Source organism: Prionailurus viverrinus, chromosome E1 (genome assembly GCF_022837055.1).
Source record: "Prionailurus viverrinus isolate Anna chromosome E1, UM_Priviv_1.0, whole genome shotgun sequence".
Taxonomy (NCBI): Eukaryota; Metazoa; Chordata; class Mammalia; order Carnivora; family Felidae; genus Prionailurus; species Prionailurus viverrinus.
In genome coordinates, this window is record NC_062574.1 from 15,988,214 (window position 1) to 16,002,912 (window position 14,699).

Consider the following 14,699-nt stretch of genomic DNA (forward strand, 5'->3'; position numbering starts at 1 on the left):
CTTGTCCAGCCTGAAATGATCTCATTTATTGCCTGACTCCCTCTGTAGACAGAAAGTTCCATGAGATTAAGGGTTCTCTGCCTTCTCTGAGCACCCAGTACATGGAAGGCACCCATCAATATTCAGAGACAAAATGAATCAAATGGGGTGTGGGGGGGTGGAGAGAAAGCAATGCCTTTCCACCAAGGCTCCTTTAGGACAGGGGTCAAGAAGTCTCATGTTTCCTGCTCACCTCTCAGCTCCTTTGTTCAGTGAATGGCTGGCCTTGGCCCAGGGGCAGCCCTGTGACCTCTCCCACCCAGACTTTCCCAGCGTGTTGAGAGTTTAAGACTTAGGAACAGGAATCTTGAGACATGGCCAAAATCATCACATGAGCTGGATCTAGGAGATCATCCTGTTCAGCTCCTTCATGATACTGATGCCAGAGAATCAGAAAGGTGAAGAGATTTGGCCAAGGTCACACAGCCAGTAAAGACAGCAGGCTCAGAGTTAGAAAAATAAGGCCTCTTGACTCCCACCAGCCTGGTGCCCTCTCTGGCATCCTGTGCCGCATGAGCCTGAGGGGCGGGGTGCTCCAAGGAGGAGGCCAGGACACAAACAAGGCTTCAAGCATGTGATGGGAAGCAGAGCTGTGGCTGTCACTGCTCTGGCTGTGCCCATCTGAGGCACCAACCTTGGCTGGGATCACTGTCCAGGACAGAGAAGGTTCTAGCTCTTGGCTGAGGAAATCACTGCGGAATGACAGGGCCCTCCCAGCCTCTCTGCAGAAGAATCCTAACAGCAAGCTCCCAAGGTGGCTTACCACCTCTCTAGGCTCACCCTGGGGACAAAAGACAATGCAGCGGGGGTGGCCTTAATCTAAAGCTCAGTGGGATCCTGGACTGACTCTCGTTCCTCCCAGGGACTGGGCAGGCAGGTTCCAGACATGGGGGAATGGGTGTTCCTCTAGGATGCTAGGGAGCAGTCAGAACACAAATATCTTTCCTGTCCCCAGCATGAGCTGATAGGGAGAAAGGAAGCCAAGACAGTACTTGCTGACCAGCTCCTGACAATTTGGGAAGCTGGCAGGCAAGGCCACTCAGCAGAGGGCTTTCCAAACTTGTGCTCCCTGACCAGTGCCTGGCAACTCCCCCAAACTAGCTCCTGCAGAAGTTTCTGGGCTCTTTCCAAAATGTCTGCCCTCCTGTGGCCTCGCTGCCTCTGGATACTCCTGCGACACTGGGCTCTGACAGCTTTGGCCTTTCAGGAACCACCTGGGTTGGCAGGCTTAGCTCCCCCTGGTCCGGGGCCATCTAAAAGCTGGGGCATCAAGCCCAGCATGGCTGCCTGGCCAAGCCACCTGTGGACCACAGAGATGCTGGAGAGAGCCAGTGCCCTTTCTAACCTCCCCAGGTGCAAAGAAACAGCACTTGCCAAGTGCACTTAGAGTAGGGGTTCCTACCTTGGGATCTGTAACCGTATCTAAAACAGCATCCAATTTGTGCATATGGGTGGCTCTGTGTCTGGATGGGGGCTCCATAACCTTCATCAGATTCTTAGAGTTGAGGACCCCTGCTCTGTGGAATCAAATAGCCCTCTTGGGAGCCATCTCAGTGGAGAAGTAGGGGCACTGGAGGTCAGGAGATCACCCATATGGCCCCAGTGAGCAAGTGCTGTAAGAAGCTTCATGGCTGTGAGAATGTGGGGATGTTACTCCATTCCCCCTTGCTAACTCTCCAGCCAGCCTGATCACAATCCTGGCTCTCACAGAAGCCCAGGGGGTAAATGGGCTGGCCACAGGGGTCTCCAGCCTGAAGGAGAGGCACTATTGTCCCTTTCCTACAGCTGAGGGATCACTATAGGGGTGCAAGTGGGCACGTGAATGATTAAGACATAGACACGGGTCCCTTCCCTCTAGCAGATATGGCAGAGGAGGCAGGGCAGGGGGCGAGGGGCAGGGCAGTGTGTGGGCAGCCAGGGCAGGATAGATGTCTACTGCATAAGGTTTCAAGATCTTTCTTGGCATCCAGAGCCAGATTATGAAATATAGTTAATGAGCCCAAGACGTACCTGTATCTGATAGCCTAGCACCCTTGTACCCTCCACACCTAGAACAGCCAGGGGATGGCTGTGTGAGCCTCGGGGATATACGCATGGTTTGAGTACCTGGTGCTACCTGTTAGGAAGAACTGTCAAGTTCAATGATAGACTCTGGGAGGGGCTAGGAGCTGTCCTGTGGTCACAGTCAAGATGAGGACCTGTCACAGTCAAGAGAAGGACCTGAGCCCTAAGGTTCCCCAGACAAGTGACCCAAAGGGGACTCCCATCCTGTCCTTCCTCAGACAACACCTCTGACCCTCCCCAGAAATAGAGGGAAGCAAACCCTATCGCAGACACTCTGGGGTTCAGCAGGAAACACTTCCATTTACCTTGCTGGCCTCTGGCTTCTTGGCAGAAGTTCTTTTGAGGCAGGGAATTCCCAACGCCCTGTGGCAACCCCTGAAGCAGAGCCAAAGTCATCAAGAACTGTCCTCAACCCCCCCCCCCCCCGCCCTCCCCGGCATCCTCTGGGCCCTGCCAGTTCACCCTCAGTCCCCACCTCCAGGCAACCCCCCCACCCCGCCCCTTGCCCAATGCTTCTGGCTTGGCCTCTGCTTCATGGGGGCCCTGCTAGCTTCTCTATGGCTCCCACAAGTGACCCCATTAAAACCTTTGGATACTTCAGGGGGTGGGGGATGGGCCTCCTCCTTCAGCCTCTCTCCCCGCAAAGTGCAAACCAGGGCTCCAGGAGCAGGTGCGATGGGAGGAAGAGCAGGCCCTGAGCCTCATCTCTGGTAGTGTGATTGAGGCGCAAAATTAAAAAACAAACAAGAAATTAAAAAGGAAAGGCAAAGGAAAGCAGAAACGCGAAGCGGTGCCGAGAGCCCTGGCAGAGCCCGCAAACCCAAATGCCACGTGTCTCCTCTGCTAAACGCTTTGCACCACACGCCAACCGCCAAGTCAGAGACCAGAATGAGGCTTCAGCCCCAGAACTCCCCTTGGGGATACGAACAACCCCAAACACAGCCCCCTGGGACCCAGAGGGAAGCCCCTTCCAGCAGGTGCAGAGACCCCACAGGTTAATACTAACTAGGACTGTCCCATCTGAACACATTCTTTAGCCCCAGCAAGGGGTCCCCAGATAAGTCACATACACCCCCTCCAGCCTTTAACAAATCTTTAGTGAAAAGGGAGCAGGAGGGCCACAGGTGTCTTGGCATCCACAGCATCAAATCCTCAGGGCAAAGTTGATGAGGAGTTAATGGGCGACCCCGCCTGCCAGGCTGGGTGGTACCTGGCGCCCTTCCCCCATGCCACCTAAGCTGCTGCCTGATCCTAGTCCCCTCCCTGGCTGGCAGTGAGCCGCCTGCCCTGCAAAAAATAGGTTAATGCAGCTGGGGAGAGAAGGGGAGTGGGCAGAGGGCCTGGCCCCCCAGGCCTGCCTGTTCACCCACCAGCCTGGGCACAGTTAGGCAGGCGCAGCAGGGTGAATGAATGTCCCGCCATGCAGACCCTCGTGTCTGTGACACTGACATACTTTGCCACACAGCGGGAACTAAAGGACCAAATCCCTGGCCACACAGGGTACCCTAGTGCCAGAGCCACCCTGCGGTCACACGGATACCAATCGGCTCAGGTGCTCAGCACCTGGGTGGCCTGCCACCCTTGCCCAGAGGGTACCACCAGACGTGGAGATACAAGAGGCCCCCAGAGGCAAAGCTGCCTAAAGAATTCCTGAGGCGGATTCTTGATTTTGCCAGTCACACACGCACAGTGAAAGAACAGGAAGTCTGGGATTTGAGGGGTTGAAAAATTGCCCCCTACCTGCCAGGCACCTCCCCAAAGGGACAGGTGAACCAGAAAGGCTCTGTTTGGCTGGCACCAGGCCAGGAAACTGCTGGGGCAGTTTCTTGCCAACCTGGAGGTTTGGGAATGGACAATGAGCTTTGGGCTGGTGTCTGCTGGCCTCAGCAGGGGCCGGGGAGGGGGGTGCAGGGAAGGGACGGCTCCGGGCTGCCGGGCACAGAGAGCTGCCTCAGCACAGAGGGGCGACGGAAGCAGCTGAGGCCAGCAGGGCTCTGCTAGCCTGGTCCCTGGAGATGCTGAAGGTGACACAGGGGCCAACGCAGGACAGCTCAAGTTGCTGCCCTGTCCAGCACTTTCCAAGACTGATGTCACCTCTGGGAGGTCAAGTATGCCCCACTGGCAAGGGGTGAAACTAGACAAGGAGACAACAGGCCCAAGATCCCTTCCTCTTGGCAGGTGCTGGCTGGAGGTAAAGACCTACACAGAGGGTCTCCCTTCCCCTCCTCCCCAAGCTGCAGGATGGCTTGGAAATCTCCATCAGCCACAGCCACAGCCTCCCTTGAAGGATGGGCATGGCCCTTGCCAGCGAGGACAGGCACCCTGCGACATCTTGCTTAGGCAGTGAATTCAGGGCACAGTTATCAAGTGCTTACTGTGTACTAGGTGCTGGGTCTGGTTCCTCCTCAGATGCCTGACGCCAGGGCCCAAAGCCAGCCCCTAGGCAGCCTGCCCAGCGGCAGGACAGTCGGCTTCTATCTCAGATTTTAATCCCCACCAAGGTCTGGGGCTGCAGGCAGGACAGGCAGTCCGCCCTGGCACAGCTTGGTCTAGGCTGCCTGCTGGGTCAGGAAACCCCTGGCACGCTGACTGGGTTGCCTGATGCCCAGCTGGAACTGGGCCAGCAGTCATCTGGGTGGTCCCTGACAAGGCAGGCCCCTGGAGGCTGTAGCCCCCAGACTCAGCACCACCACCACCTCCACACCGTGCTCCCATCCTCCCTGGTGGGGCATGATGCCCACAGCCCCGTACAAAGAAGTCTTACATGGCCAGTGGTGTTGAGTGCTTCTGCCAGTGCCCCTCAGCAATGTCCACGGGATTCGGGAAGGGGGTCCCACAGGGGGTGGGCACCCTGAGTAGGGGGAACTGAGACCCAGGAGCCCCTTGCTTAACCGTTCACATTACTGCCTGTATAGACTCAGAAAGGAGCCAGGCTGTCCTCTCCCACAGGAGACAACAACCCCCCTTTTCCTGAGACAGGGACAGATGCAAAGAAAGCAGCCAGGGTCAGGGGTGGGGGTGGCAACAGCATTAATCATCAAATTAAGGCCACTTACAACAGACCCACATGCCTACCCCAGCCTGTCCTAGGACTCCATAATCAGGCAGGAGCTGTAACGGATCTCCAAGGGGGGCTGGGGGGGGGGGCGGGACAGAGCAGCCCCAGCAGTCCCCGGCCCTCCCACCCACGCAGGTCCCCCTTCCCCCCCCTCCTAGCACCTTTTGGCGGAGCAGCTTGCTGCGCACCCGGCCCCAGAGCCGGGCGCCCGTGTTGGGGGGCCGCTTGCTCCCTGGCTCCTCCAGCCGATCCAGGCAGCAGCGCTCCAGGGGCTCACAGACCGCCTTCAGGCTGCAGTCGGGCTGAGGCAGAATGTCGGTCATGCCGGCGGCAGCAGGACCCGGCCCGGACTACAACCGGGCCTGCGGTGCCAGCTCCGGGGACACGGGAGAGGCAGAGGCGCGGGCAGCCTGGCCGCCGGGGCTCAGCTGCAGCGGCGAAGATAGAGCGAGCGTGCGGAGCGCTCAGCCCCCGGGCTGGCCTGGACTGTTACTCCTGCCGGGCAGGGAAGCGCATGGTGTGCGGCTCCGCTTTCTCCTCCCCTCCCCGGAGACTGCCTCCCAGAGGAGCGCACCGGTGGCGGCGGGCCCTCTTCTCCGCCTGCTGGTCCGCGCCAGGCTCGCAGGGACGCCCCAGTGCGTGCGCCACGGACCTCCCGAGACCGCGCGGGGACCCGCCCCCACCGAAGGAAGTGACTCAAAGGAGGCGCTGGCGGCTGCCCCTCCAAAAAACCCAACCTCCGGGTTTTAACTCTTGGCAGCCTGGGGCTCCAGCTCACTGACCCTCAGCCCAAGTACTGAATAAAGTTTGACAAGCAGCTAAACACAATCCAGTCCATTCCCCTCTCCATCCGCGGCTAACCCCTTCACCACCAGGCTGCTCCCTGGGGGCCTGGGGGATGTGAGGGGGGCTTGGGAGGAAGCCAGAGGGGGGTCTGCAGGGGGCAGGAGCTACGTTCTGGCCAGGGACAACTGCCCTTGTCCCAGGCAAAGGTCCTGCACTGCCCTGGAGTTCTGCTTCCCCTACTCTCAACTCCTGCCCCCAGGCACCTCCCTGGATGCCAATTTGGTGACAGGACGAGACATGTGTGGACTGGCACTCACAAACCTCCTCTTCGGAATGTAAAGAATAACGAAGTTCTCCAGTGGGGCAGCCTCCTGGGCTCTAGGGGTCTGAAAGGAACTGGTCACCATGGGCCATTCTCCAAGGACATGAGCAAAAGCCAAGAATGACACTGGTTACAAATGCCCAGCAAGACGTGCCCCTCACACAGCCACTTTTAACAGTGGCCGCATGCACTTCACCAGAAAAACCCCAAACAGTTTGTGCTGCCGCGGGCAGAGCCACTTTGGCAAAGGGCAATCAGCCACTTTGTCTGGGCTGGGTGGCTCGGAAGACAGAGAAGAACGAACTTGTTCTTTACCCTCAAGTTGGTAAACATTCTAACCAGAGTGAGAAATGAATCACCAAGTTAGAGCCTGGTGTTGGGGTGGGGGGTGGGGGGAAGGCCCCCAGATGGTTAGGGTACACAAAACCCAGAGACATCACATTATGCAGAGCTGGGCTCACAGCAGGAAGGAAACCAACGTTTTCAGGATGCCAACCACGAGCCAGGTCTCATGCAAAGGGCTTTCAGATATCCAACTGCATTTAGGCCTTACAACTTTTGTGATGCCTGTGTTACTGTCTCTGTTTTCTGAGTTTTGAGGACTGGGGCTCAGGGAGGGAAAATTCTTGCCTGAGGTCACACAACTGTAGCTGGGGAGTGACAGGTCTCTTTCAAAGCTTCTGGTGCTCACAACCACTGGGCCTCACTGAAGTGTGGCTGATTCTTTTTTTTCCTTTTTAAAAACTTATTTATTTATTTGAGAGAGAGAGAGAGAGAGAGAGAGAGAGCGAGCGAGTGTGTGCAAGCATGAGCAGGGGAGGGGCAAGGGGAGAGAAAGAGAGAGAATCCCAAGCAGGCTCCATGTTCAGCATGAAGTCCGACGCAGGGCTTCACTGCAAAGAAAGCCAAGACCTGGTCATAATAAAAGCCACCCTCTACCGAGCATTTACGGTGTGATGGGCACCGTGCTAAACCACATGGATTAACTCACTTCGTGATTCCTCAACCTTACGAAGTAAGTACCAGCACCCCCATTTTCCATTTGAGGAAATGAAGGAGACCGGAAGTTGAGCACCCTACCCAAGGCCATGCTGGGGCCAGCCAGAACAGGTCCGGCGGACAGCACCACTGTTGTATCCTGCATTGCAGGATCTGGTCCTGCACTCCCTCTGCCTGGCGGGTAGAAGTGGGGTCCTGGAGCTCTGCTGGGCTCTGGGTGTCCCTGCAGGGTGGCCGGGCCAGCTCCATCTGTTCTAGGGCTCCACACTCCACACCTGCTTCTACACAGTGCAGACAGGGCTAAGCTGCCAAGGCTGCACGGAGTCTCCTCACATCTGAGCCAAAGTTGCCCAAAGTCGCAGCAGCTAAACACGGCCGGCCCATGACACCTTGCCCGGTACTCCCTGAGGGGGAGAGAAAGAGACCCACAGAGGCAGGGACATATCTGTGTCCCCTGCCCAGCTGAGGCCTGAGGCCCCCTATCCTTCCTGACCCATCCCTAATCTGCCTCTCCCAGGGCACCAGATGCTCCTTCTGAAGAGAGTCTTCCTCCAGTCCCACAAGGGGCCAGGCAGGTTCCCCACCATGGCTGTCACAAAACCCATTCCTCCAGGAAGGTGTCACTCACTGCTGCAGTCTTCACTTCTCCAACTCATTCATTTCATTCAAGAGGCGCTGACTGAGGGCCTGGCTATGTGTTTGACCCTGGGTGTGGGGCTGAGGAATCATCACAGACATGAATCAAAAGTCTGTGCTTGACAAGGCTGAGAGCCCAAGAGAAGAGCAACACATGGGCTTAAATACCTTTAACAGGCAGCAGAAAAGCACTCCTTCACTTGACACATATCAAGTGTGTGCCTACCATGTGCCTGCCATACCCAGATGGCCAAAGCATCACCTTAGCTCTCATGAAACCCAGTCTTAGGCCTTAAGAAGAGCACAGATAAAGTGCAATGACAGTTGAAGGAAAGGAGAGAAAATTTCTAGTCAGAGGAACCGCACAAGGCTTCTTGGAGGAGGAGGGGTTGGCATGAGCCTTGAGAGCTGTGAAAAAAGGCCATCCGCTTGGCTTTCCTCTGCAACCCTTCAGCTGACGTGCAACCGCTGGTTGTGTAACTGGCTGGGAAGGTGCCATTAACATCTCTGACCATGTCGGTACGCTTGGTACCATCAGCTGGTTAACTTCAAAACTGGCCCCTTGCTGGCTTTCTAAGGTTCTCTTCCTTCTATCTGGGTCATATGCCACAGGGTACAGTTTACTCCTCCAAACTGCACCCTGTGGGACAAGGTATGCCTCCCCCACCACTGGGTGTGTGGGAGAAAGGAGGCAGTCTAGATCCTGTTCCCAAAGTCCTATGCTTGCCTGTCATAGGAACCCCAGGCTCAATACTTGTCTGGATAAAGCAAACTCTGATTGGGTGAAAGCTGGCCAACTGGTCTCCATGGTGACATAAGCGCCTTAGCAGATGGGTAGCTGAGTTGGAGGCTCTTCCCTTGAGATGTTCATCTTTCCCTTCCTCCCCGTGGGCTGGGGGCTCTCTCTGGGACAGCACAGATTTGCCTTCTCTTCCCTAAGCCTGACTCACTCCTTCCTGGAATCAATGGTCTAGGAGCAGGCTGCAGGGGGGTTTGTGCAAGACAAATGTTCCCAATCACTTCCTCAAAAGTGACCGTCTGAATTCCAGTCCCTCCAGCCCACCACAGACCCTTCCTCATCTTTGCTGGATGGGCTAGGCTTAGGCTGTCCTGACCACCCAGGAAAGGACTGCATCCCCTTCCCCCTTCTGTCCATCCCTTCCATCCAGCCACACCTGGCAGAACCCGCCGCTGAGGACAAGCAAGGGCCCCCTGTCTGGATAAACAGAGCCTGGGCGGGAAGGCCCACACAAACAGATGTCGCTGCCTTTGGAATTAAAAACATTCCTAAGTCGACTGTCCTGTCTTCCCTCATCCCTTCTCTGCACCCCCCCTTCCAGGCTCCCTGCAGAAGGAACAAGAAGGGCCGCCCTTAGGGAGGTGCAGGGCCCTGGGTTCCACCTAAGGAGGGGTGTATATCTGGGACGGTTGGGGCCAGGCACCCAGCACAAGCCTGCATGAGGCGAAATCAGGTTAAAGTGATCAGTAGCGGCATCACTGAAGAAAAAAAGGTCAACAGGGAATAGATGCAGCCTGAGATGTGTGGGCGGGAGAGGCAGGGACTGCCACCAGTGCTGCCTTGGTGACAGCTGGGGGTGGGGACGGCTTCCAGGCAAATCCTCCAGCCTGTGAATGCTAGGAGGAAGGTTCTTTCTCAGGACTTTGGGATGCTGCTGCCACTTCTCTGGAGTGACCCCCTTTTCTGCAGAAGACTTCCCTCTTCTCCCCCGGCCCAGACTAGAACCCTGATCCTCTATCCCTGGGATTGCACTGAGGATGGGGAGCAGAGCTGGGGAGCAAGGTGGTGGACAGCATGATGGAGTCTGAAGCTGGAGGGCTGCAGAAAGGAAGCCCGAGGCAGTCCCCGCCCAAAGACAGGCACAGGAGTCCAGCCAGAGAGAACCAGCAGGGCCAGCAGCCGGAGCCCAGACAGACCGGGGCCCTCGTGCAGGGTGTGCATACTGGCGGGGCAGGTGGTACATCCCAGAGCAGCTGTGAGAAAGCACGAGGAGACTCCCCTTAAGATTCCTGGCTCTGTATCCCTGCATCCCTAATGTGTGTTCTCACCTCCTTCTGTACTTGTCCTATAGAACTATACCAATGGCACATCCCTGGCAACCCCTAGTGATTCTCATGGCATATTTGGTCATGGAAATGGCTGGAAAATCCACTGGAGCCTTCGGAAACATCTCACTTATCTAAAACAAACCCCACCCAGGGACAGAGCGGGAAGAGCACACCTACCGTGTCCTTCTATTTGCTCCCCATACAACTCATGGCCAGACCAGCACCCAGACCCCCTTGGCTTCTTGCCTGCTCCTTCTCACCAGAAGGAGGTATGTGGCCAGGGTCTCCCAGCACAGTGTTGGGGGAGAGGCAGCCCCCCCCCCCCCCCCCCCCCGCCCCAGGCCTCATGCTGAAGACACGACAGCCTCAAACAGGAAGGTTTGAAAGTAAGTCAGGATCCAGTGAGCCCCTATGCCTTTTTTCTCCTGCTCTATGATTAACCAACTCTTTTCCACTCAACTCTCAGCTCCAAATGAACAGGAGAAAGCTCCTGGGAGCCAGGGAACCTGGGCAAGAGTCCTGCCTGGTCACTGGAGACTCAGGAGCCACTTTCTCTCTCTGAGCTCAGTTTCCACACCTGTTAAAACAGGGGCTTGGACCAGACAAATGGTCATCAATGAATTTCTTTCTTTTTTTTTTTTTTTGCAGAGGACACTCTCTGCCTTTCTTTCCAAATGAAATCTTATACCAAAGTCTCCCTGCCCCCCAGTCAGATAAAAACAGAAGAAAGAAGAGGCCCCTGGCTAAAGCCCGGGGTGGATGGGGTGCTCCAGGTCCCTCCCAGCAACCCCTAAGCTCAGTAGGCAGAACCTGGAGCCCCTTAGCCTCCTTCCAGGGGATGGTTCTCATGAGAACTGCTGTTTCTCTTAACCACAGCCATTGGCCCCAGCTTGCCCTCAGGGCGGGGAGATGTGGAGGCTGGGGAGATGAGGGGCTTTTTAAGGAGACTTCCGGGTCAGAGTCCTGGCTCTGAAACTCGTGTCTTATCTCTACTTTTCTCTCTGCTTTGGGAAAGCTGTGGGCCTCTGTTTTGCTGGTGTGGGTTCCCTTCGGAGGCTTTCCAACTGGATAACACTCACCGAGTCATTCAGGCTGGTGCTTTCTGGGTCACCTTGGTCCTGAAGCTCTTGCCTCTAAGGGTATGAGCAGGCTAGGCTGTGCCCAGCCTCTCCCGTCCCAGCTCACGGGAAGTGGGCTGCTCCTGGGGGTCAGACCCTTGCGGAGTGCCACCACTGCTCACACCCCTCAATGCCGTGGCAAAGGCTGGGCTGCAGTGAGGGGCCACGGCAGGGTCTGCAGCACCCGCAGTGAGGGAGGCTGGCAGACCCCATGTGAGGTGCCCCATGTGAGCATTCATATCCACCTCAGCCCTCACTCAGGGATGTCCCTGGCAATTCCTCTACTAAGTCCTTTTCTCAGAGATCTTTTCAAAAAAATCAAAAGCAAGACCACCCAGAGACCAGTTTTTTTTGATTTCTAGGAAGATAAAGTTGCAGCCTCTGCCCACAGGGAGCTCAGCGGTTACTGAAATGTACAGTCACCTCTGTAATCTCATTTAATATTCACACGGGTTCCAGAGGAAGCACTCAAGAGGTCACCTGAGGCCACCTTGCTATTAGGTGGTGGATCTGGGATCAAACCCAGCTCTTCTGCCTGAGTCTGGGAGCTCCCAGAGCTGGGAAGATAGCACCCCTCTTGTATTTGTTGAGAAGCTGGATATTCTCAGGCCCTGAATGAGTCAGTTCCCAAGGTCCTCTCTGAATTAGCTTCTCTGCTTGCCACCCACCCGAGAGTTGGGCCTAGGGAGTGGGCACCAGGCCTGCCCTCAAGGTGGCATTCCCAAGAGGGGCAGGAGGGCAACAGGGAGATTCCAGCCTCCAGCTGTTTTCTATTGAATGCTTCCCATCTCCAGAATCCACTGGGGCAGAGTCCGCCTCCCCAAATCAGGAACACCTGGGAGGCGGAGGCAGCTGAGCAGGGGTGGAACGAGAGAGGTTGTAGAAATGTGGGGAAGTCTCTGGGTAGCGGGGCGCTGGCCCTCCCAAGGTATCCCGCCCCTGGATTTCCCCCATCCTGCTGCCTGCTCTCCAAGTGTAACTGAGGCATCTGGACCAGTCTTGAGAAGTGACAGCAGGTGGGGATGAACAGCTCTGAGACGGGCAGGGGATGGGGTGGGGCAGGACAATGGCTCCAGTCCCAAGGCCTCTGGGAGGAGGCAGTGTCTGAAGCAGGGAGAGGAACAGTGCTGGGACCAAACCTCCCCTGTCCCCATGTGCCTCTGGGCTGGCCTGGTGGTGGTGGCAGCAGCAAAGAGAAGAGCCCTTCGTGGGCCAGCTCTGAGAACAGCAGGCAACAAGGATATGAAATGCAAACTCTAGAGGCAGACGCTTCCCCTGCTTGTGCACATCAGGACTGAGGCTGGGTACAGGGGAGGACTCCACCTTCCGGGGGGAAAGGCTGGAACACCATTCCCAGCATGGCCACTGCAGCGTCCTAGGGGAGGGAACTGCCTAGCATTGTGGGTGCCAGGCCAGGGGTTGAGGGCTGGGGTGGTGGAATGAAAGGGAAAAGCCAGCCCCAAGGCTTTCTCATAGCTGCCCCCACACCCTTAGGTAAAACCAGGCCATTCCCAGGATCCAGGGCCCAGCAGTGGTCAGCGCAGCCCAAAAGACGATTGGGAGAAGGTGTCAAGGACCCACATGAATGTCCCTCTGTGATCCCACCCAGGGAGGGACCCCGGCACCTCTTGGCACCAGCCATGAAGAACCAGAGTGGGCAAGAGCTAAAAATGTCTGGGTCAACCAGGCCTCTGACCCAGAGCCCAGGCTCCCAGAGCAATAAAACTGACATGCCTGGCCCTCCAGCAGTCAAACAGGGACAACAGACCCCTCAAGGGCCAAAGAGAGGGATGTGGGGTGGGGGAGCCCTTGACTCCTGCCCTAGCAGGCTCCTGACCCACGCTTACTCTGAATTTCCTCATGCTCTGCAGAGTAATTGAAACCAGAAACAACTCTGGGCCAACAATGGCCCCTTGTTCCCGGCTCCTCACTCACTTTGTGCTCTGGGCCTGACCGCACCATGCCAAGCTGAGAGCTGCACCAAGGGAAGAGCCCAGAGCTGCTCAGTCCAGGGTCAAGGCAGGGAAATCTTGGCTGCCTGGTGCTAAGGGGCCTAACCTTGACCTCCAGCCTACTCTGAGGTTAGTTCATCAAAGCCAGGTCTGACCTTCATCAGCATAACAAAATAGATATGGCCTCAGCCAACCTAAGGTCTATACAGAGGGGGCCACTTGCAGGTGACAGCCTTTGGGAGGGGGTGCTGCTTGATGAGCTATACCTGGAGTCCCTGTAGGAAGATGGAGGACAGTGTACCTGGACCTGCCAGTTTGGGCAAAGGGCTGTCATTATTAGATGAGCACAGACTCTGTGCCAGCCCTGTGCCAAGGGCTTCATGGACTTCCACATTCAATTCTCATTAGGACCCATTTTACAGATGAGAAAACAGAAAATAAAGTTAACTTACTCTGCTCTCCCAACTAATGAAAGAAGAAAACTGAACTCTGAACCCTAGATCTGTTGGGCCTCAAAGGCCCAGCGACACTGACATATCAAAATTCTCCTCTTTTGTTTACTACATGCTGAGGTCCTGTTCACTCTTTGTATCCACAGCACAGTGCCTGACACTTAGAGGGTGCTCAGTATGCAGAAAGGCATGAAAAAGCTAGTGAAAGCATGGCTCTTTCAGGGAGGCTCCTCTGAGCCTTACAACAAGCTGGTGATGAAGGCAGAGTGGGAATAGTTATCTCCATTTAACAGATGAAGAAACGGCAGCCCCCAGATAGGAGTCTTCTGACCCTCAGCGTCAGGGTCACTCCCTCCACACTCAGTACATATAAACCATGACCTAGGGAAGGGCAGAGGAGATCCGAGGAAATAAGGGTCAAGGAGACAGGGATGCCTAAATTGGGGGAGAGAAAGCCAAGAGGCAACTGTTTTAACCAGAAAAGGCTAATAGTGACCAGTTGGTCCTCCACTTGTGGGGCCCTGCTTTCTGGTAATAGCTGGAGACCAACGAGCAGTTTGCTGGGGGTGGGGAATCTTGGGTCTGGAGAGGAGGAGGCTATGAGAGGAGGAGGCTTTTTCTCACTTAAAAGGAAGAAAGTCTAGGGGCTCCTGGTTGGCTCAGTCGGTAGAGCATGCCACTCCTGATCTCAGGGTCGTGAATTCAAGCCCTACATTGGGTGTGGAACCCACTTAAAGTAAATTTTTTTTTTAAATTAAAAAACAAAAGGAAGAAAGTCAAAAATAACCAAAATGTCCATTGGTGGATGAGTGGATAAACAAATTGTGGTCTATGCATTCAATATTATTCAGCATTAAAGAAGGAAATTCTGGGAGGGGTGCCCAGGTGATTCAGTCAGTCAAGTGTCCAACTTTGGCTCAGGTAATGATCTCACTGTTTGTGGGTTCGAGCCCCATGTCGGGCTCTGCAGTGACAGTGTAGACCCTGCTTGGGATTCCCTCTGTCTCTGTCCTTCTCTGACCTGTGCTTTCTCTCTCTCTTTCTCTCAAAATAAATAAACTTAAAAAAAAAAAAAAAGAAAAAGAAATTCTGCGGGCCCCTGGGTGGCTCAGAGCCGCCCACATCGGGCTCTGTGCTGACAGCTCAGAGCCTGGAGACTGCTTCGGATTCTGTGTTTCCCTCACTCTCTGTCCCTCCCTGCTCACG

General features: G+C 55.7%; 1 protein-coding gene across 5 annotated transcripts in view; it reads right to left on the reverse strand.

Moving 5' to 3' along the window:
* The window catches only part of ABR (ABR activator of RhoGEF and GTPase), a 183,613-nt gene that overhangs the window by 17,776 nt on the left and 151,138 nt on the right, over window positions 1-14,699 (reverse strand). Inside the window, exon 1 of one of the 5 annotated variants that reach the window (XM_047833048.1) lies at window positions 5,323-5,636. The exons of the other annotated variants lie outside the window; for them this stretch is intronic. Within the exon in view, the coding sequence (XP_047689004.1) occupies window positions 5,323-5,484 (162 nt within the window). The 5' untranslated portion in view covers window positions 5,485-5,636. Of the gene's footprint in view, window positions 1-5,322; window positions 5,637-14,699 lie in introns of those variants that run through there. 5 annotated transcript variants of the gene reach the window in all.